Source organism: Mytilus edulis, chromosome 3 (genome assembly GCF_963676685.1).
Source record: "Mytilus edulis chromosome 3, xbMytEdul2.2, whole genome shotgun sequence".
Lineage (NCBI taxonomy): Eukaryota > Metazoa > Mollusca > Bivalvia > Mytilida > Mytilidae > Mytilus > Mytilus edulis.
In genome coordinates, this window is record NC_092346.1 from 66,414,827 (window position 1) to 66,440,113 (window position 25,287).

Consider the following 25,287-nt stretch of genomic DNA (forward strand, 5'->3'; position numbering starts at 1 on the left):
CTTAGAAAAAGGTGCTTTGGAAGTACGACTTTACTTTTATTGATATGGATAGATCACTTCAACAGTCTTACTATGCATTGACAAAATTGCGTTTTCCTTAAATAATTATATAAACTGCAGCACAAATGACGCAATTAGAAAATAGTCAAGGCTATTGTTCTGAAAATGAAGCAAACTTGTCAGTGAATACGGTATCCAATTAGACGTCAAATTACCGGCCATTCTAATTTCCAAATGAACTTTTGATACACAATTACAATATACAATCTGGGACATTAAAGATACTATTTCCAAATACAATGTTAATGAGTTACAAGGAACTCGTTATCTAGGGATAATGTAAAGTAGACATTTATTTCTTATATGTACAAACAGGGTAAGGCAGGCCGTAACTACATTGAGGCCTCATGTTTTAAATTAAAAAAAAAAAAAAAAAAATAAAACAAAAGATTGTCTTCATATGATTATCTTCATATCAAATTGGTTTCTCTGAAATTGTCATGCAAGAAGCAAGTTCTCTTCACTCTGTATATTTTTCGTAATCCATGTTTCTATTTTACTTTTGGTTTTCAGAGTTGATGGTCTATTGTTTGTACTTCTGTGTCCCGGGTTTGTCTTTTGTTCATTATTGTCCTACTTAATGACTTAGTATAGCCTGAGTGTTGATTTCATTTGTAAACGTGTCACATTGTGTAATGTTGCATGTCCACCGATGTCCAGGCATTATGCGAGAAAATATTTTAAGAATATACTGTACGATGCTACTGGACAGAAAAAAGTGGTCGTTTCTGCATGGAGAATTGAACTTGATATCATAGAATACGAAACTGCCTTTCTTGTATATAAAACCATACCCAATTTTTCTTAGTATGGATTGCAAAATTAGGTCTTTTCTGTAGGTGAGATATGCACAGAAGTGATAGATATGTATTATAAATATAGAAAATTGAATATCTTAATCAACAAAAAAATTAAAAAAAATAACTGTATCATATACCCAAGCGCCTGTGGATAAAACTAGATAGCTGACATGGTTTAAATTAAAGTAAGACCACCAATTTCCCGGTATCAAATCATTTGTTGAAAAAAACACCAATGTACTGCCATATGACCTTTTACATTCAAGGGTTGAATTTGCATTAAGCCGTGTTCAGACCCTTTAACAGAAAATGAAGGAATATGAAGTACACGTGCACGGGAGCTAATCGCACACAATGTCAATGTATAGAAAAAAATACAAATGATCAATGGTCAAAGTTTTTATTCCTGTTCTTCATCTTGATAGTTGCTGTTGGGTCTTCAATAATAAAAGAATCATAAATACCGTAAAACAAGGTCAATATGGTCCCTAGTGTCGACTTGAGCAGTACCGTTGTATTTAACGTATATAACTGCAATAATGACTGTCACTATATTTAAATCTAGTCATAAAAAATCTCAAGTCAGCACAATACAAGACAAGAACAGACAGACAGATCCGGTATTAATGATTATGAGAATTACGATTTTTGCTTTATCCTACATATCGGTCTTTTAATGTTTTGAATTTCCCTAAAACTTTAAAGTCTTAAATAACAATGAATCTATATGTTTTTGCTTTTAGACCAGAATATTGTCGAAAAAATAGCTAAAATGATTTGCGTTTCTATTTTAGAAAGAGTCCGGGAAACGCTCAGAAGCACGATTTTGCGTTATTTTTCTCAGAGCTTCTGGGGCCTTAAGCGGCCCCCAGACCCCTCGCCAATTTTTTTTTGACTGTAACGAATCATTTTATCACAATATAATGAAAAAATTAAAATCAGGAAATCAAGATAAATGCTGATCTTTAACAAAGGAAAAGTAAAAGTTAAATGCATTCCTGGCGGACAAACTAATGACGCATAAAGATAAAAACTACTCACAAAAATTAACCTATTTAGTCCAATTACATTATGAATCCGGCTTTTTCTGGTCATCCTGAAAAAATAATAAACTGCAGCAGGCAAGAGAAATTTTTATTAGGGGGAGGTGGATGGGTTTTTGAAACAAGAGTGGCTAGTCCAATGTAACATGTGTAAGGTGGAAGTGTCGCGTGACGTTGATTAGTGGGAAACAAGATACGGGTCCGAATGATGCCTTAATCAGATCTCTTTCATCAAAATGGCTTATCTTGTAAATGAGATTTACCGTTTTATTTAATATTTTAACTGAATATTTTTAAATAATTCCTTTAATAATATGCCAAATCTATCTAAATGATCTATGATGGGTATTTATCGTGCCATCACATGTTGGCAAATACACTAAAGGGTTGTAAAACATTGCAGTTGTAAATTCTTAATAGTTAAGATTAAAGGACTTTTAGAAATGGTCTATTATGGTGAAATAAATTAAATTTTAAATTTTATGTTATGTTCTCAGACAAGACAAGACTAGTTTTGATAAAACTATAGAAATTTTATTTCGTTATGAAGTAAACCAAAATACTATTGTTATTTTGTCTTCTAAAGTAATGATAGTACAATCCAGGATTCGCCTAATCACATAGAAATCTGTATTTCTACTACTAAATAAAGGAATTCTAATTTGAACTAAAAACTTCTGAATCCTACAGAATTCCTATTGTTCTGCAACATGTACACGAGACATGACACGTGAATTGCTGATTAGTATCGCAAATAATTTTAGTCAATTAAAATGATTATAAAATAATAATAGCTTTGAAATAACAAATTAAGAAAATGAAAAATGACAATGGGAAATACGTCCTTCGTGAATATAATCTGTTTCGCATCGTTATTAGAATGATTAAAGAAATACATGCAGTGAATATTCAGATAAGGTCGGATAAGTTAAAATATAGATACGAGTGTATTGCAAAACAAATTATAGTCTCTAAGATGTACTGATGTTTGATTATTTCTTTTCTCTTAATTGACACACCCGAAATCGCATGAATTGAGGAAGGTTAACATTAAAAAAATATACAATGAAAACGGAAACACGTGAAATGAAAATCGCAAAAACGTTGCACGAAAAAATAAAAATCGAGAAAAACGAAGCACGAGAAATAAGTGGCATCGTAATGCTAAGGAAAAAGTACATTGCATTGACACAAAGTCATTATAAAAAAGAAAGATGTGGTATGATTGCCAATGAAACAGTTCTCCACAAGGGACCATGTTCTTCTCTGACTGTTTATGACGTCTTTACGCTAAATCCATTGGATGTTGGATGTGAACTAATTGTTGATTTAGTCTTAGATGCATATTTTTATAATTAGTTGTTAGTGGCTTTGAACTAGCTGTCAGTAACCGAGAGTACTCTCAGATCTGTAGTTAGTGTCTTTTTGTTGTTGGGATATACAAATACCCAGCTACTCTATATTTTTGTTAAATGTATTTCTATTTGTATCCATATGATGAGTTCAGCCTTTTTTAACTAATTTTTATAGTTCGTTCTTATGTTGTACTGTTACACCAGGTTAGGAGGAGGTTGTCAGGAGCCTGCAATTCAGTAGTTGTCTTTTGTTGGTGTGTTACATATTTGTTTTTATTCATTTTTGTACATAACTTAGGCCTTTTAGTTTTCTTGATGGAATTGTTATGAATACATTTGTTATTTCGGGGCATTTTATAGCTGACTATGCGGCATGGGCTGTGCTTATTATTGAAGGCCGTACGGTGACCTATACAGTGAGTTGTAAATTTCTGTGTCATTTGTTTCTTGTGTAGAGTTTTCTTATTGTCAATCATGCCACTTATTTTTTATATAGAAGTTATAACTCAACCACTCTTGGAGATCACGTAGTCATTATTAATGGACATATAGTCAAGACACTGCTGTCACCGCCTTTTAGCGTTCGCTAGTTGCATATGATTGGAAAGAAAAAAATATTTATGATAATTTGATGGAATCTATTACATACCATACATATGATGGAATTCATAACATACCATACATAATTATGATGGAATTGATTACATACGGAAACCATACATATGATGTAATTTATTACATACGGAAACCATACATATGATGGAATTTATTACATACCATTCATTTGATGGAATTTATAACATACCATACATAATTATGATGGAATTGATTACATACGGAAACCATACATATGATGTAATTTATTACATACGGAAACCATACATATGATGGAATTTATTACATACCATTCATTTGATGGAAATTATTACATACCATACATTTGATGGAATTTATTACATACCATACTTATAATGGAATTTAGTACATACCATACATATGATGGAATTTATTACATACGAAAACCATACATATGATGGAATTTATTACATACCATACATTTGATGGAATTTATTACATACCATACATATAATGGAATTTATTACATACCTTACATAATTGCATAATATAAAACAATATCCGGGCTAACTTTGAATTACTCCTGGTTTATCATTTAATCACTGAATGCGGCTCAAGCTCGAGATATTATAAGAGTACCGGCACTAAGCACAGAAAATAAATAAGGAGAACACGAATTAAGTGAAATAAAAGGCTGAAAACCTTACACGAAAATAACCCTTTACCACCTCTACTATACCTTAGATTATTATAATCGTTACTGAGTTTGTTTTCCCATCCGGTTGAAGTGTTTGAGAAAGGAGGTTTAGAATAACCTCCTTGGTTTGAGCTTTTGATTTTGGCATTTGATATTGGCCTTTCCAATTTGAATTTTACTTCGAGTTCGGTTGTTTTATTATTTTACTTTTTTTCTGAATATAACTGTACTCATGATGTGCGATAGAAGTCTCAGTGTCCAGACTACATTTTATTATACATATAGATATAGGAAGATGTGGTATGCGTGCCAATGATACAATGAACACTCAATCCAAGTAATAATTTAAAAAAAAAGTAAAGCATTATAGGTCAATGTACGGCCTTCGAGCCCTGGCTTATACCGAACAGCAAGCTATAAAAGGCCCTAAAAAATTACTAGTGTTAAACCATTCAAACGGAGAAACCAACGGTCTAAATTATATGAAAACACAAGAGATTTGGACATGGCACCCACCCTTTGTTTAAGGGCTTTTTATGATGCATTTTTTGGTGAATAAATGTGGGGTCGATGCCCCCTCACAGCTTTGTTTTGAAAGACTGTCACATTGTCGAAACTCGGAATTAATACGAGGGCTGTCCGTTATCGTTGTGTTTTGTAACCCAAAGTAAATATATTTATAGATTATTACATGGCATTTTCCATATGGCCCTGGTATCAGCCCTAGACTCCCATATCAAGCCAGAGGGCTTTAGCCCGAGGGCTTGATATGGGTCGTGGGATGATACCATGGACCATATGGAAAATGACATGTCATAATCTATTTATCACATATTTTCAAGCAGGAGAAAACAAATAGCTTACACCTAATTATGTTTGATATTTCATCAAAAATCAAAAAGATATTTAACAAAAAAAAAAGATAAATGTATCACTGTGAGTTAAAAAAAAGTTCGTATCACAGTAGGTTAACAACGTTTTGTGAAAAGTTTCAGAAATAATTAACAATAAATATACTAATTCTAAGAATTGCAAATATTAAACGACTTTAAAGTGTTACATTACAAATGTTAAAAAATGCTTCGAAGAATCCTATATCGCTACTCATTCCAATGTGGCGTCATATATTTTCTAAATTCCTCATGACGTCAAAATTTTACGGGAACTTTTGTGATTTTCACTGTTGATTTCTACTTTTTTCTTCTACAGCACATTTGTAACTTTTTAAATTTCTTTTCATTGTGTTCAACTTGTTTACAAATAGCCTTTGATTGACAGGTTACCGGAAGTTAAACTCGGGGGCTTGATATGGATTTCGAGGGCTGATATCGATATCGGCCCTGAGGGCTGATAACCAACCTTGACTTCCGGCTATTATTGGCCATGCAAAAACGTACATATCAGTACAAAATATGTGATAAATATATATATCAAATAGGTGAAGATTTTTTTTTATTGAAACTGAAACTATATAGGAAAAGGGAGACAACACACAATGTATTCCCAAAGATAATGAGTGAGTGAACACAATCATTACTGTTGTATTATTGAAGAACAGCTTGGCGCCACTCATGTCTTATTACTTAATTTTGCTCTTCTAGATTTTATTATACTATCTTTCAATTTCATGTTTATGGGTTTGAAATGATATCAACATCTGCACATACTAAGATGATGACTAAATTTTACCTATAATTATTTAAACTATGATATAATTTTGACCAGATCAGAAATTTAAACACTTTTTTTTAGATGCCAGACAGTTTGATATCACCAGACAATCCACTAGTTGATGATAAATTACAGGTTTTGATTTGTGGACTAGAAGCATACCAGAAAACAACTGTAAAAGCCTTGACATTTGAAGGAAATTCTAATTTTTCATCATTTGCTTGTTACACAGCAGATAAAAATGGTTCAATATCTTAGGCACATCACTCATCACTGTCAGGAACATATACAGGTATCATAATATAAAACCTTGTACAAAAATATGAAACAATGAATGTCAATGATACAAATATCCAACAAATAAGGAGGATGTATAAATAAACAAAAGGTACTGTATTGCTTCCAACTATACACATGGAAAAAAGTATTGCAACACCAAATTGAAATTCAAATTAAAAAAACACTTTTAATTTTTTTGTTGAATAATTTGTTGAAATATAACTAATTACACATTATTCAAATATCACCTGAGTTTAATCAATAAATATCGACTCTATCAGTTCTTATATGCACATGCAGGTACTGTACTCGTAAACACTAAAACAGCTGTTTTTACCCCATTGTTTTTAACACTTAAAATAACCAAGTTTATAAATTTATGTGATTGAGACCTTGTAATTGGTCATCCACAACTCATAACTGATAATCAGCATGAGGGAAGCAGGTATGTCGCTGTGACAATTGTACGTATTGTTGGTCATCACCATTCCACTATAAGTCGTTTTGAGAATAAAAATCAGTCAAGAAACGATGTTAAAGACCTTCCGAGGGCAGGAAGACCCCCTATAACATCTGCTAGTGAAAATCAAGCATAATGAAGGTTGGTCAGAAGGAAACCCATTGCAAAAAATACAATCCTAAAAAGAGAGTGATGACCATACAGGAGCCTTTAAACTAGAACTGTTCGAGATTGGCTCATCGCTACTGGTTATCGTGCGATAATACCATTTCGGGGACCTTTGCCTACGAACAGACACACAGATTCGCGTATCCAATATAGTGCAGAGTTCGCCAAAGTTGGAAATTGGCGTCGTGGAGGAAGATCCATTGTTCCAATGGAATTCGGTTTATCTTCCTTGGCCCAATTGTAGTCCGAATTTGAACCATATCGAGCATATATGGTACACTATTGGGCGTAAAGTGCACAAAAGGACATCCCAGTTCAAACACGTCATGAAATAAACAATACCCTTCGTCAAGAATGGTTGCTGCTACCTTAGAAACAAATTAGTCGACTTATGGCAGGAATCAGAAGACGTTAAGATGCGGTTATCCGTTTGAATGGAGGCTGCGCACAAAGTACTAATTCTTTGGCGTATAACGATCAACCATGATGTGAACAATCATCTAAAGATTAATTTTGAAATGTCTGACATTGTAAAGTTCGACTACAGCAAAAGTTGTAAAATGCATTTTTTTTGTACCAAAAACACTTCATTTTGTTATAAAATTTTTGGTTAGATAAAACTTTTTTTTTCATTAACTTTTTGTTCGTTTTAAAGCCAATGTCATCATTAACTACGTTTCAATATTATTTTACAAATATTTTATCATATTCTATCCAAAATAATAGACTGATTTTTCAAGTTTTAAAACATCAAGGTGTTGCAATACTTTTTTCCATGTGTATATGAGCAAACCCTATACCCTATGGTAAGGTGTAAAAGGCTTCAGCATGACAAAATAAGAAACAATTTAAAGTAGAAAACCAATGGCCTGATTTATTCTGAATTATAATTCTGATAAAAAAACTAAATACATGCATGGCAGACAGCAACCAATGACAGATATACATCAGTGTTCTACCCAGATATTCCATTCAGCATCCGGGTAAATAGGGGAAATTGAAATACCATCTTGTTTTTAAAAATTATAGCATCACATCCATAACATAACCTTAAAGAAAACCACTTCAGATAGCATCACATTGAAGATGATGCTAAACGGCCCTGGGGAGAACACTGAGTTACATTAAATGCTCTAGACTAGGGACAGGCATACACAGAATGTGATGAAAATAAGTTGGAAAAAATAAACTTGTCAGATTGTCACAAAGATGAACAAAATCCTTATTGAAATACAAAAACCCAAAGTACTATATATAAAAGAGTACTCACAGCTTCTGACAGCTAGTCTAAAGCCAATTTCATAAATGAACTATGTTTTCCTAGACTAAAGCTGGTGTTGTTTACATCTTTGTTGTTTGGTTTTGGAGAATAGATGTCTCATTGCCAAACATATCACATCTCCTTTTTTATACCAATGACTCACTTCAAATGAAAAGATAGTTCATTAAACATATAAGTAAAGTTCAACTACTTTTTTCAAATAAACATTTTTAGCTTCTACACTAAAGATCTTAAGTTCAAATTGAATTATGTCTCACTTCTCTGAAATGAAATGATGTTTATGTTTGTCTATTTAAAAATATGTAGTAGCAGGTACTTATAGATAAAATAAGTACTCCCTGTTTACTCAAGGTCACTTCTGGTTGATATTTTTCAAGGTCATATGCCACCCAACATTTTGCAAAAGAGCCTATGGGTATTAGATATACCAAGTTGGAGTAATAGTCAATTAACCTAAAATTTAACATTTTCAGGGACAATAACTCCTAAAGATCTCATTGGATTGTTTCAGACCAAACATATCATATCTTCATCACAATGAGGCAAACATTTTGCACTACTTCTTTTATGTATATCTTTAAAAGTGAAAGAGAAAATTATAAAACAAGGAAGAGTCAAAATTTAGAATATGACCTTGACAGTTGACCTTGACCTCAATCTTATTTAAGGGAACCAAGGACCTCATATCAAAATACTTTAGGTCTCTATCACTTACCATTTATTCAATACATTAATAGACCACTTATGACAAAAACAGAAGGGGAAATAAGTCTCTGATTGAGTCTTCATGTTGTTTTGGTCAAAACTGGACAAAACATCCTGAGGATAAAACAAGAAATTTGGTGAAATAAATTTGTTGATTTCTTTGAGGGTTACTGATCCGGAGGAGATACAAGAACAACAAAAACAGTGTTTGGGACAATAACTCTTACAATAAAAAGTCTTTGACTAAACAGGGTCAATTTTAAAAGCGCAATAATTGTTTAATATACAAATTATAGAATCGTTATCTTGTGAAACAAAATTACAAACAAGATACAAATTTGGTGGAAGAAGAAAAAAATTATCAGAATAAATACAATACAGAAGAAATTAAAGAACTTACAACATGAATTAATCCATCTTGTATACCAGAATTATGTTTTTGTACGCCTGACTCATCAGTGATGTTTAAATAAAATAAGGTTATATAAGTTATATATACAATTGTGTTTTAGGATTTGATTCATATTTATCTTATAAAAAACACATTACTTTTGTATCCAAGTATTTAGAATTAAAGCATTGCTGTGAAGATCATAGAAACATATTTAAAACCCACATTACTTTTGTATTCAAGTATTTAGAATTGAAGAATTGCTATGAAGATTATAGAGAGATATTTAAAACCTTTTGCATTTTAGGTATCAAACCAATGGGATTATTTTGGAGTATGATACAAGATCCTGGACAAGAACCTGCAGGAAGACGATATATGAAAAGGACAGTAAAGACACCACAGGAAGTGACAATACCTCTTTATGAAGGTCATCTAACCTTGGAGAATGTTCATTCAGATAAATTCAAACCCTTAGCAATGAAGACAATAGAGAGTTTATTTAAAAGAAATGATGTAACTAGAGTAGAAATAAAGCATGACAGACTGAAAGGCACACTCTTTATTCCTCCAGGTCAGTTAATAAAGTCCTATTAGTAATTTTATTCATGTTCATAATATACATGTAGGTATGTGTTATTTCCCTCTGTAAAAAAACTATTGGTTGCAGACCATTTACAAAATCGCTACAAAAATACATAGTGCTTTGAGGTTAACAAAATGTATATATATTGAGTAAACACCCTGAATTCCTGGCCTAAAAATTTAAGAAATCGTTAATCACGGATTTTGCTTAGATTCTACTAACACGTAAAGGGTATCACTAGGCCACTGAAAGCTGAATTTTTAGTTCAGTCTAGGTGTCCAAGTTGTCTAGAGCGCTGGACACAGTGTAGGTGGTGTTGACAAAATGCTTCTCTTGGCCGACATTTAGAGTAATTATGAATATATGTTTTCAGCTGTGTATCACCTTCAGGAGTGATTCAATGGATGGATCTGTCGTAGAGTTGTCACTTGTTGAGGGTATGCATGCACTGAAACCGGGACCGGACCGGACTCCGGACCCAGACTTAGGTAGCACTCCACAGTTAGATGTGTAGTTTCGCATTTTGGCCCCTGTGGATTTTTCAAATATGAGAGCTAGTGTGCAATAAAAATAATTTTTGGATAGCTGAGTACTAAAATGGCCTTCGTATTGGGTTTATATGAACATAAAGATTATGTAATGTATGTAATATAGGCTGTTTTCTGTGTGACAGTCCGTATTTGCATGTCCATACCATACATTGGTCCGGCAATTATTGTAATGTTTTTTCCAACTTTTTTTTCGCACGAACGAAATTTTACGAAAAAATGAGGCGAAAGACACCATTTTTCATTTGATCATTAGGAAGATAAATGTCAACAGTTTCTAAAAAGGTATCACTCAAAGGCATTGAAATTCTAGTTTGATCCAAATTTTGGGGGGATATGTGACATGTTTACCCCCCCCCCCTTTTGCAATATTTTTTGTTAAATAAATGAAGAATGTTGCCATGGATACATATAAAAGGAATTATTTTTCACCCTTTTAACTTTTGAAAATCAAATCTATGGAAGATACTGATTACATACATATGCACATGTACAATACAAACAGTTAGGTTAATGTATTAGAAATCCAGGTGGAATAGATGATAAAACATTTTGTGGCTCATTTTTAATTTTATTTTCTAACTGTGGAGTGCTTCATTACATATGAAACCTGGACTGGACGCCAGACACGGACTGGATCACGGACTGGATACCGGACCCAGACTGAATTATTTTGACCTATTTAAGGATCTTTAATGCAATTAAAATTTATTGATGGTCAGGTGAAGCAATTTAAATATTAAAGAAGAAAAAAATCAATTTGTATCACAGATGAAATGAATAATATACAATAAAAAGATAATTCAGTTTAATCGGAGTCTATTATTTAAAATATATATTTAAATAATTCTCCAAGAGTTTGATATTGATATTTGTGCTTGAAGTTTTTGTATCAATCAGTGAATATTAAGTGTTTTATATGACTTAAGGTAGATCATAAGTATATATTAATTGAGACAGAATTTTCTTATAATTTGCGAAAATGAAGATTTTACTATGCTTTTTTCAAAAATACAATAAAAAGTATGGGTCACCGTCTTATTTTTCAAGCTATGAATCGTTGAAAATTGCCTAAATTTGGTTAGTTTGTTCATGAAAAAACACATTATTGTACATAAATTTTTTTCCGTGAAATAGAATTTTGAAATAAATTGTGAGAAGATAGGTTTCATAATATGTTTTAAGAATATAAAAAGAAAAAATGGTGTCACCGAACTTGTTTTCTTACTACAAGTAAAAATAAAATTTGTTCCTATTAGTCCAGTATAAATTTCGTACTAAAAGAGTTATCTCCCCCTAAATGGCTCATTTGAAAAAATAATTTTAAAAACCAAAAACATTGATATTTGTTAAAATATTTTGAATAATACAATAAATCAACAAGTTTTCTTTATATAAATAAACAGTCTAAGTTAAACCATTAAATTGCAAATCTGTCTCCAAATTTGCAGATTTGGGCAAATAACTAGACCAATTTTGTACTGAGATTGTACAATCCAAGATGGCGGTATACCATGAATCTACCTTAACTGATTAAAGGCTCTTTCATTGTGATTATGTAATGGGTGTTGGTTCTGTACGTTGTAATTGCAAGGAGATATGAGCACACAATCGAGTTAATAGAAGGAAGATATGCATTCCTTTGTCGGTATTATTTTAAGATTATTTTAGGGTTATTAGTCAAATTTTATTATCAATTGTTTGATAAGTAAAATTACTTAAAGAAAGTGTTTTTTTATTAAAGAATTTCATAAAAAGTCACGAGAATTACATAATACACAACTTTAAGTTTAACATAAGAATGTTCACTCCTCTGTTTCAAACATCTGTTCAGGATAAAACTAAAATAGTCGGCAGTTACTTTTGAGAATAAAGAATTTTCAACCAATTTTTTTGTTGGCTTTTACGAAAGGAAATTATTTGATCTTTGTTTTAGCTCTTCATTTTGCTACTTGACGTCTTGTTGCTTGTAAGCAATTTTAAAAACCTATGACCCAATATCATGATTTCAAATCCCTGCCAGGGAAGAACAAATATTTGCTTCTGCAATTTGCAGATTTAACATTGTTGTGCTGACATTTGGAATAGTTATATATTTATATATATATTTATATATATATATTGTGTGTTGTCTTTGTGTATTCCAGGGCATGGTCCATTTCCTGGAGTGTTAGATATGTTTGGTACTGTTGGAGGTATAATGGAGTTCAGGGCTGCCATGCTTGCTAACAAAGGATTTATTACATTTGCTTTATGTTATATGAGTTCCAATGAAGTTGACGAAATTGAGACATCATATTTGCAGGTATTTAACAAGATGAAATATACATTGTATTATAGATTGTTAATATCAATTAAGATACTACATGACACTAATTTCTATGTGTATAAAAAGGTTTATTTTTATGGTGTCAAATTCATTATTACAGGCCCCATGAATGTTACATTCTATTTTAGAGTGACAAAACTAGAATCTATTGTCTGTAGAATATTTCAAACTTATTGCAAGTTGAACAACTAGTGAAATGTTTTCCATCGATCAGAACCATCAGAAAACATTAGGTCACACGACTCGCTTCATGACTGAAAACAAAATAGCGTATATCAATTGATATTAAGAATTACTTTTATCTGAATTTTTATATCAATTAACATATTTAATTGCACTGACAATATATATTTTCAATTATGGTTGAAGATTTCAGATGATAAACAGAAATATTACATTGCTTTTTGAAAACAACTCCATACATGAACATGTAAGTTTTTCTTAATAACTTTATTAAGAGACTTTTTGAAGGAAAATATTTTTATTTATCAGTACATGCATCACAAACTCGTATAAAGTATGAGCATATTTATATTTACAGGAAGCAATAACATGGTTCTGTAGTCATTCTGACATTATGAAAACAGGTATAGGAATATTGGGAGTATCTAAAGGGGGAACACAGGTAAAACATCACTGCTGTAAGAATTTTATTACTATAGGGTCAACAGATAGAACTTATTTATACACTTAGTGAACACAAAAATCCAGTTTGTATTTAGTGAAACTTAAGATTTAACACTTTTAATTCTTTAGTAGAAACTGAAATTTGCATGGCTTGACCACTCTCTATACGTAGCATCTTATTTGACTACCAGCATATAGGCATTGCATATCTTCACTTATGGATTGTTGGGAAATACTGAAATGATTTTGTCTGTTGCCATTTCAGTTTTCTGTCTTGCCAAAACAAATAATTAAAAAAAATCAACTGTTGATTTTTTTTTAAATTAAACATTTTTCAAACAAAACATAGTCGATTGGACAAAAAAGACAAAAAATAAGGATTCATGCGACCTAATTCTATAAATGCTAGAGATCCAATTTTTCTTTTGTTGGTGCTAGATAACATTACAGTGATTAATTAATACAACATAATTGTTCAGCTATTCCAGATATACACTATACATAAATACATTTCAAAACGCTATGAAAATAACTGTAATAAAATTGAGAATGGAAATGGGGAATGTGTCAAAGAGACAACAACCCGCCCAAATAAAAAAAACAACAGCAGAGGGTCACCAACAGGTCTTCAATGTAGCGAGAAATTCCCGCACCCGGAGGCGTCCTTCAGCTGGCCCCTAAACAAATATATACTAGTCCAGTGATAATGAACGCCATACTAAAATCCAAATTGTACACAAGAAACTAAAATTAAAATAATACAAGACTAACAAAGGCCAGAGGCTCCTGACTTGGGACAGGCGCAAAAATGCGGCGGGGTTAAACATGTTTGTGAGATCTCAACCCTCCCCCTATACCTCTAACCAATGTAGTAAAGTAAACGCATAACAATACGCACATTAAAATTCAGTTCAAGAGAAATCCGAGTCTGATGTCAGAAGATGTAACCAAAGAAAATAAACAAAATGACAATAATACATAAATAACAACAGACTACTAGCAGTTAACTGACATGCCAGCTCCAGACTTCAACTAAACTGACTGAAAGATTATGATTTCATCATATGAACATCAGGCACAATCCTTCCCGTTAGGGGTTTAGTATCATACCATCATAACATATATGAGAAGAACATAACCCGTGTAATGTATGCATCCATTGATGATAGACAAATACACAGTCTTTATTTTTCTCAAATTTTAAAGACCTGCAATTTGCTCTTTTACCTTTAAAAATACTTTTAAAAATTCACATTTATAATTTCATACCTTGCAAAAACAACACAAAATTGGAATACATTATCATCTGTTCTTGCTACTTTATTGTATGCCCTTAAAATTTGTTAAAAAAAGCACAGCAAAAAGAGAGAGGCATATTTATAAATATAGGAAGATGTTGAGTGAGTGCCAATAAGACAACTCTCCATCCAAATAACAATTTATAAAAGTAAACTATTATAGATCAATGTACGGCCTTCAACACGGAGCCCTGGCTCACACCGAACAACAAGATATAAAGGGCCCCAAAATTACTAGTGTAAATCCATTTAAACGGGAAAACCAACGGTCTAATCTATATAAAAACCAGAAACATGCATTGTATGCTACTGGGCAGAAAATGTCATTGGGGACAGAGGTTTAATTTTCAATGACAATTGATAACATGCTTTGAAATTCATAAAGGTAAACCAGATTGTTACCCATAGTAAAGACATTGTCACCCTGGGCTTAACCTCAAGTGACGATGTATTCTTGGGGTAACAATCTCTTCTATCCCCCTCTCAACTATGTGTTATATAAATAATGTCCATTATTTTTAAAAAAAAGTCTGTTTGAATTTGGTTTGTATGATTAAACGAATGAAGTATGTCTTTGTTAATTCTCTGTGGTTTGGTTGTTCCCTCAGCACACTGATAGAATGGGAATAGTTATATACATAGATATATAATTATTTAGAAGACAAAAATTAACTGAAATCCTGGAAAAAAAAGTGGATTCATTTTTGTTTTCAAAGTTTTAGAACCCTACTTATAATTATATTGTTATTTCCAATTAATTTTACTGGAAATATAGACTATATGCAACATGTAAGTTGCATCACTCATTATATAGCTAAACACTTACACACTTGTATCAAATCAAATGTCTAATTTGCTCTGAAATCAAATAGACTGACCAATAAAGGCAACAGTAGTACACCGCTGTTCAATGGTCATAAATAAAGGCACAAATAGTATACTGCTGTTCAAAGGTCATAAATAAAGGCAACAGTAAATAGTTATCAAAGGTACCAGGATTATTATTTAGTACGCCAGACGCGCGTTTCGTCTACATAAGACTTATCAGTGACGCTAAAATCAAAATATTTATAAAGCCAAACAAGAACAAAGTTGAAGAGCATTGAGGATCCAAAATTCCAAAACGTTGTGCCAAATACGGCTAAGGTAATCTATGCCTGGGATAAGAAAATCCTTATTTTTTCGAAAATGCAAAGTTTTGTAAACAGGAAATTTATAAAAATTATACCGCTGTTCAATGGTCATAAATAAAGGAAACAGTAGTATTCCGCTGTCCAATGGTCACAAACAATTTTCTGGATTTATGAGTTTTGAACAGCGGTATACTACTGTTGCCTTTATTTATTCATTATAGTCAAATTTACACAAAAGTAAAATTTCACATTTATATCAGATTACAGATAATATTTATTGAGGTACTTGGTTTATATTGATAATCTTTGCTTATTTTTCAGGTCAAAGCTGTAGTGAACATTAATTGTCCATTTAATTCTATAGCTCCATTGGCTCCATTTGATAACTGTGTACAGTAAGTTTACTTGCAATATGATGAAAACACAGATCATGTGTGCATGCTTTACGTCAAAGAATCTTACAATGTTATGTTTTAATTTCTAAAGTGAAGACTTTTTTAATGGATCATCAAATGTAAAAGCAGAAATTTCATAGGTTGACAAAAGTAGACTGGAGTCTAGTTAGATCATTGCAACTGAAGAGTTGACACAGGCTAGGAGAAATATTTCAATAAGATTGGTTTATTTGTATATGATATGAGGTTTGCTTGGTGAGTTCTCACAAGTTTATCTATGGAATGAAAAGAATTTAATCTGTATTGGCTTTATGCATATGCCATCATACTTTTCAACAATCAGATATCCAAATTTGCAGAAAATTCTTTGCTCCTATTTGGTATTACTAGTTACATGTTTGTGGGAAATACTATGCTCCTTTATGAAAAAGAAATCAAATCTAGAAAGAAGTTTGCCACTAAGTGGTTTAATGTTGTTCACTTGTCATTGCCATTAAATTTTGCACGTTCATTTTTCTTGTCATAATGATGATCAGTAATCAGATATAGACATTTTCAGCAAAAGGTATGCTCATTTTCGGTGTAATCGATTACAAATATGCACGTAGTTCATTTTGCTTCATCATTATGATGTGTTTTTTCTCTGAAATAAATCTTGTATACTGAAACTCAGAAATTATTGCATGCATTTATTATTGCGATTTTGTCATTTTAGATTTATATACGATTTTAATTTTAAATTCATATAAAATATTTCAAAATGCGAGTTTAAATTATTGCGTTTACAACTCTGTCGCATTTTTCGCAATAATAAAAACCTCACAGCAGGCACAGTGTGGGACATAGGGTGGTGGAGGACGGGAGGAGTAATAGGTTTAATTTTTTTTGTAAAGCTTTATATATCAGAAGTTAAAAAACTTTGCTGCTTCATTCCTTGCATGTTACAAAGTTTTCGTCTGATATATGTCCATGATCCTTGACCTCATTTTCATGGTTCAAGGACGACTTAAAAGGAAATTATTTGTTTTGTCAAGTTAAATATTATGAGTAATAGAATAAATATTTACTCTATGTCCTAAATGACTTAAAACTTCATTGGTCTCATTCAAATTTTAAACTTTTGGGCATTGAATTTTCTTTAGATTTAATCTATCACAGAAATTAATTTGTCAAAGAAGATTAAAGAAGTCTCTGCAATTCTGAAGGGCTGGCAACATCAAAATCTCATTGTATATTTTAAGTTCGGTCTATTTCAGATATTGTAAGAAAAGGTCAATTATATTTGTTGTATGGATTGATTGTAAGGTGTTGATGTCTGTCTGGCACTTCTTCGCTAGCCAAGGCTTACAATCATGTCCCCTCCTCTCAACCCTTGACTGATTAAGCCAATATTTGTGGTTGCAATGCTTTGCCATCTACTGGTAGATAAAATTAAGCTCATTCCTGATCAATGGTAGCACTAAAACTGTCTTCAGTATGAAAGTGTAAATATACTAGCATTTTCAAATTTCATGAAGCAGGCATCAAAAAATTTAGTGAAAAACTTACACAGAAATTTAAATAAGTTGATTAAGAACTAATTAAGATTGTCACTAAATATCGTCATATGATTTTGGGGTAAAGACCTGTTTCAGGATCTGCATGTGGGAATAGTTAATTATCATTTTTTTTTATTTACTCCTGATAATCTGAATTGGTCGTTTTGATTGGATGCAGCCAGTTACAATTGCCACCAATGGAAATCATTACATTGTTAATCAGAATCTGCCAAGGTTGGAGAAAGGGGACTGGATCAAAACCTTTGGCTAGCAAAGATGGTCTGGCAAGGTTTATTTGTCAGCTATAGTTGGTTTCTGGAATGATTGTTAGGTGTTCATGTCTGTCTGGCAGAGTTTATATGACCATGCCTTCATTTCCATGGTTCATTGATAATGATAAGTTTATGTGATTCTTGTAGTAAAATTTTCATTTTACAGACTTTTAACACGAAGGAAAACAGGAAGAAATCAGTATGTGCATTCTTGTTCAGTTTTGTTATCGATTTTTCATGTTTTTAGATGTTTCTTAGTTACCTAACTTTTGTACAGAAAATGTCAACTTCACAGTTACAGTTCAAGAATTACATCTTGATTATTGTATATTCATTTTTTTTTTGGTAATTCACCAACACCCATGCAGTCAACCTTTTTTCTTCTAAACAAAGTATGATTTGGTGTGACTGAGACTCTAGCCACATTGTGAACATACTTATTGATTCTAATTCTTAATATAATTCAATATAGTATGGATTATTCTGCTGTTATAACTGTACAGCCAGATTCCAGTATTGAACTTAGAACAAGGGATGCCATATGTGACAATTTAACTAGGGAAAAACTTACACAAGTAAGTCTTTGAATTAGTAAAAGTACAGATTTTTTTAGGGTTCTTGAAAAACCTGCAATATTAATACAAAAGTCTGACGTCAGAGAAAGAGATGAAATGCGTGAACTTCATTTTGTAGGATATAATGTTTTTAACCCATCAGTCTGTCCGTCAGTCGGTCCATCAGTCCTGTTCTCCTCGAAAACCACATCATATAATTTAACAACACTTTGAAGAAAGCAAGGACATACAACATGTATGTAGATGTGCATATGGACAGGAAATCATGATGTAAAATTTAAAATTGAGAAAGGAAATGGGGAATGTGTCAAAGCGACAACAACCCGACCATAGAGCAGTTTCAAGGTATTTTGCCCCTTTCAAATTAGAATGCTGATCTTTATGTACTTTTGTAACTTTGTAGATTATAAGAACATACCATAAAGATATGCTTTTTATTTGTTGACTTTTGTAACAGCTATGAGTCTTTGAACTTATGAATCTGGTGATCTTTTGTTTGCCCAGTGACAATTTGGGTGCATGGGGTATGTGAGCCTGCTCACAAATCTTCTTTTATTATTTTAATTGTTTGGTAATGCACATAGCAAATAGTACATAAACATGAAGTAGCAGGTACTTGTATAAGTGCCAGATGAAGCTCGCCTCTGGATGTGAGATTTTGCTTTATTGAAGACCCATTGGAGGTCTCTTTGGTAGGGTTGTTGTCTTCTTGACACATTCTCTATTTCCATTCTCAATTTTATGATTTATGGCTCACAAGATTTATTTTAAAAATAAGCTTTTCTGTTGACAGCAACTGGCTATCTCTTTTTTAATTTATTATACCCCATACGAAGTTGCGGAGGGTATAATGTTTTTGACCCGTCCGTCCGTCTGTCCGTCCGTCCATCTGTCCGTCCGTCAGTCCTGTTTCTTGTCATCGCAACTTCTCAATTTTTTTCTAGGAGTTACGCCCCTATGGACTTGTTTGCCTCAATATACTACTGCAAATGTTTGTCATCGCAACTCCTCTAAACCACACAAAAGAATGTCATAAAAACCATTTTATATAATAAGGACATACTATGTAGATTTGCATATCGACAGGAAATTACGATTCAATTTTTTTTTCTAGGAGTTACTCACCATTGGACTTATTTGCTTGAATATACTACTGCAAAAGTTTGTCATCACAACTCCTCTGAAACCACACAACAGAGTTTCATGAAACCTCTTTAGATAATAAGGACATACTATGCAGATGTGTATATGGACAGGAAATTACGATTGATTTTTTTTCCAGGCGTTACGCCCCTTTGAACTTATTTGTTTCAATATACTACTGAAACAGTTTGTCATCATAACACCTCTGACAGCACATAACAAATTTCATGAAACCTTTTTAAATAATAAGGACATACTACTTAGATGTTCATATCGACAGGAAATTATGATTTAATTTTGTTTCCCGATGATATGTCCCCTTTGAATTTATTTGCTTTAATATACCTCTGCAACAGTTTGTCATCACAACTCCTCTGAAACCACACAACAGAATTTGATGAAACTTTGTAGATAATAAGGACATACTATGTAGACAGAAATTATGATTCAATTTTTTATTCTTATACATTTTTTTTTTCTTTTTTTCTTACAGTTATTTTTTTTCTCCAGTGACAATGTAGGGACGTGGGGTATGTGAGTACGCTCACTAAGGTTATTTAATTTTAATACTCTGCAATTATTTTAGTGTCAAACATTGCAATAGTTGTTATGCTAAAGATATAATTTGCCCTATGAGGTCAAGTTTTATATAAGAATAACTGTTTTGAATTGTATTGCTCTCTTGAGGTATCGAAATTAGCAATGGGCTAAGCGCGAGGAGGAAGACGTAGACACTCTTTCCGAATGGATTAAGGCAGTGAGGTCGTTGATACAAATCAGAATTAAGAAACTGAATGGGTCCATCAATGCCCATGCTACGTCAATCTTTAAAGACCCAATTGTTGCAAAACACCTATCCGACCTCCATGACAAATATGTTGTTGTCCCCGCAGATAAAGCCCCAAATAACATCGTTTTTGTGTGTAAAAGTCACTACATCAACTGCTTGATAAACGAATTAGGTATTGACAATTCACTTGGAAACTCAACATATACCCTCACGACACTTACCAAAGAGGAAATCCTGGATAATCATAGGTCTGTTCTATGTTCCTTTGGAATTTCAACCAAAGATGAAGAACTGGATCTTCCATCACTGTATTGGATACCTAAACTACATAAGTGTCCTTACAAACAACGGTATATTGCTGGGTCTTCCAAGTGCTCCACGAAACCTCTTTCTAAATTATTAACATCTATTTTATCAGCAATCAAAGACGGGCTTCAAAGTTATGTGAAACTGCCTATTCTAGAGGTGGCGTGAATCAGATGTGGATACTTAAAAATTCAAAAGATCTTTTAGAGTACATACAATCTAACTCTCTTTCATCTTGTAACAGTATTAAAACATTTGACTTTTCTACTCTGTACACAAGTATTCCACATTCCAAACTAATAGACAAATTGAGAGAGTTGGTATTACTTTGCTTCATAAAAAAGAATGGCCAACGTAGATACAAGTATCTTGTCTTAGGGAGGGATAAATCCTACTTTGTAAAGAATCACTCTGATTCAAACAAAAAGTTCTCTGAAACTGATATTATCAAGATGATTGGTTTCTTAATTGACAACATATTTGTTACGTTCGGAGGACGTGTTTTTAACAGACTGTCGGCATTCCAATGGGAACAAACTGTGCCCCTCTACTCGCCGACTTGTTTCTTTATTATTATGAGGCTGACTTTATGCAGGAACTTTTTAGGAAGAAAGATAAGAAGTTAGCAATATCCTTTAACTCTACTTTTCGCTATATAGATGATGTTCTTTCACTAAACAATTCAAAATTTGGTGACTATGTGGAACGCATCTATCCAATCGAATTGGAGATAAAGGATACTACAGATACAGTTAAGTCGGCTTCATATCTTGACTTACATCTAGAAATTGACAATGAGGGTCGGTTGAAAACAAAACTTTACGACAAAAGAGATGATTTTAGCTTTCCAATTGTGAACTTTCCATTTCTAAGTAGCAACATTCCAGCAGCACCTGCATACGGGGTATATATCTCCCAATTGATACGATATTCCCGTGCTTGCATTTCCTATCATGATTTTCTTGATAGAGGTTTGCTGTTCACAAGGAAGCTATTAAACCAAGAGTTCCAAATGGTGAAGTTGAAATCATCCCTTCGTAAATTTTACGGACGCCATCACGAGTTGGTTGACCGTTATGGAATAACCGTTTCACAAATGATATCGGATATGTTCCTTACGTCGTAACTACAATCCCCTTCCCTTTCATGAATATGACCTACCGAAGTAGACTATTTACCGGATTTGTAATCACATAACCAACACGACGGGTGCCACATGTGGGGCAGGATCTGCTTACCCTTCCGGAGCACCTGAAATCACCCCTAGTTTTTGGTGGGGTTCGTGTTGTTTATTCTTTAGTTTTCTATGTTGTGTCGTGTGAACTATTGTTTTTCTGTTTGTCTTTTTCATTTTTAGCCATGGCGTTGTCAGTTTGTTTTAGATTTATGAGTTTGACTGTCCCTTTGGTATCTTTCGTCCCTCTTTTTATGCCTTATTGGAGATGATTTTTATCAGGTCTGAGCTTTATATAGTGACGTTACGTAAGAAAATTTATTGTTGCAAATTAAGAATACAAGCTGAACAGCAATTTACAGTTTGCTTTATAATGTACATATAGACATGGAAAACAGATGTACAGATATTGTATTTGGTTGGAGAAGATGATCAAAGTTTGCACCCTAGATGTGCTCAAATGTTCCAAGAAACCTATCCGCAGAGTAAACGACATAATCTGACAGTAGTGAGGTACCCTAACACAGGACATTTAATAGAGCCACCATACTTACCAGTGACTTCTTCAAATAAAAAGACATATGAAGATGATGTGTTTGGTAAAAAAATGCAAAAAGGTATAAGATTATACAGTTTTTCTTTATTTTTTAAATGGTACATATGTTAATCAAGGGAAGTTTGAAAGAGTCACCACACTTACCAATATATTTTTCATATAAAAAACATATAAAGTTGATATGTAAGTAAAAAGAATACAAAAACGTACTTGATTATATAATTTGTCTTTCAATTTAAAATAGTACATGGTAATAACCAATGGACTTATTATAGAGCCATCATACTTACCACTATGTTTTTAGAATAAAAAAAAACCATTATGCAGTTGATGTGTTAGGAAAAAGAATATAAAAAGGTAAAGAATTATAAAATCTGTCTTTCCCTTTAAAATGATACCATGTTATTAATCAATGGACTTACTATAGCCTCAGCCATCATACTTACCATACCAATATTTTTCTTATAAAAAAAAAGACATATGAAATAGATGTTTAAGGAAAATGATTATTAAAAAGTTACAGAATGATACAGCTTGTCTTTCTTTTTTTTGAATGGTATACATATTAACCAGGGGGTATAAAAACAATAGGAAAAGATACCTCAAAACATTTGATAGTGATTTATTTTCAAGAACAGCGGAAAACAAATCAAACCAAATCATTCCTGTATCTCTTGTTTTGATTTAAGATTTTTCTTCTACTTTCCCTCATCAAATCAGGCACTTATAAACTAATTTCAATTGTGAATTTGTGTTGTTTTGATTAAAACCATGTTAAACAAAGGAAATAGCCTGAAATAATAAAGAAACTAATGAAAATATTACTGAAACAGAGAGTAGTAAAAGGGAGACTGTGCAATAAATGTCTTAAATACAACATCCTGAAAGCGAGAGTGGGGCATCCATGTGCTATGTACACATTCCTGTTTCTTATGCTTAAGTTCTATTTTTGAGAATGATACATACAATATCATTATGTAATGTATTGTAGCGTTTTTTGTTTTTTCAGAATTTATTTACAATTTTTGTTTATATAAAACTCTATAACAACCTAGACTAACCAGCTTCACATTATATATAACTTGTTTTTTTTATTATTCCAGAAGTGACATTGGTGTGGGGCGGTGAGACAGAGGCTCATGCAAAGGCTCAGGAAGACTTCTGGAATAGAATTATAATGTTCTTCTATTCTGTGTTACTGGGAAAAATGTATATTCGTTAAACAGTCAATTATGATGAACTTATCTTTTGAATGCCTTATTTGACTTAGAGATTGACACACACAAATATCCTAGTGTCAATAGACAGAAACCTCATTTGTTTTCGTTATTATGATACAGTATTTATATAATAAGGAATACCCTTTAGAAACCGGTGAAAGACTTGCAAAGAAACTAGTTATTTAGTGATATTTGTCTTATTTTATAAATGTGATTCACTGTAAGACTTAATTCTTGTAACAGATGCACTACACAACTATACATAATTATTATGCTGCTGCATTAATGAGTAAAACATATTGAATCAGATTCTTGCCAGATATCATACTTGAAAATTTTGTATTCATCTTCCAAGTTTTTAACATTATGATTTATGCTTAAAATAGCCAGTAGGGGGATTGAGTTAGACTCATCTTAACCTCTTCTCATCTTATCAACAAGAACTATCTACACAATAAAAATAAGTTATATCTTTTTATATAACATTTGATAACTATGAGCATGTCGAAATGTCCTATTGTAATGTTTATTTGTGTATTTCTGTGTCTAAAAGATTTTGCATTGATTTGAACTGTAGTCCTGTCATGCAATGTTGTCAATTCAGGAAAATGGCAGTTTTTATCTTATAGTTTGTTTCTGTGTATGTTACATTGTCTTTTTTCTTTCTTTTTTTTTTTGCCCTTAAGTATTTCTATTGTTTCTTCGTTTTCCTCTTATAGTTGATGTGTTCACCTCAGTTTTAGTTTGTAACCCGGATTTGGTTTCTCTCAATCGATTTATGACTTTCAAACAGCAGTACACTACTGATGCCTTTATTTTACATTCTGACATGCGCCATGTTATAAATTTTATATTGTTCATATTCTAGACTTAAAACTATCGATGGACTTTAAATATAACAAATAAATATAAAAACTATTTAATATCTCACCTGGAACAAAAGTCATAGATCATTCCTTGAAAGAATGCAAGAAAATTTGGATGTTATCCCATTGGAGGCAACAGTGTAAAACTATTAGGGAAATGAGAGTGAGATGGAGGTTACGATTTTTTTTCATGAAAAATATTCTTATCTCCAATTTGATTAAAAGTTGAATGACTAGGATCGAAAAACGTAAAAAGTGTAAGTGCTATGTTCGAGCATATATATCTGACTCGGACAAAAAACTATACCCACCACCCTTGAAGTCAAATGGTTGCTCCATTGTACCAAACTTAAATTTTCAGAAGACAGAAAGCCATTTATTGTCCGATGCCTTTTGTTCTGAAGTCTCTGTTTGTAACATGTCCATTGTCCTTGATCTCATTTT

At 32.3% G+C, this 25,287-nt stretch overlaps 1 protein-coding gene across 1 annotated transcript; it reads left to right on the top strand.

The window, feature by feature from the left end:
* Positions 1 to 125: 125 nt before the first annotated feature.
* LOC139515392 (bile acid-CoA:amino acid N-acyltransferase-like) lies at positions 126 to 24,392 on the top strand. The gene is made up of 8 exons (XM_071304961.1): positions 126 to 191; positions 6,461 to 6,494; positions 9,795 to 10,061; positions 12,769 to 12,926; positions 16,330 to 16,403; positions 18,686 to 18,788; positions 22,587 to 22,818; positions 23,861 to 24,392. Exons 1-8 carry the CDS (start codon positions 126 to 128, stop codon positions 23,977 to 23,979), a joined length of 1,053 nt encoding a protein of 350 aa, XP_071161062.1. The 3' UTR covers positions 23,980 to 24,392.
* Positions 24,393 to 25,287: the final 895 nt, after the last annotated feature.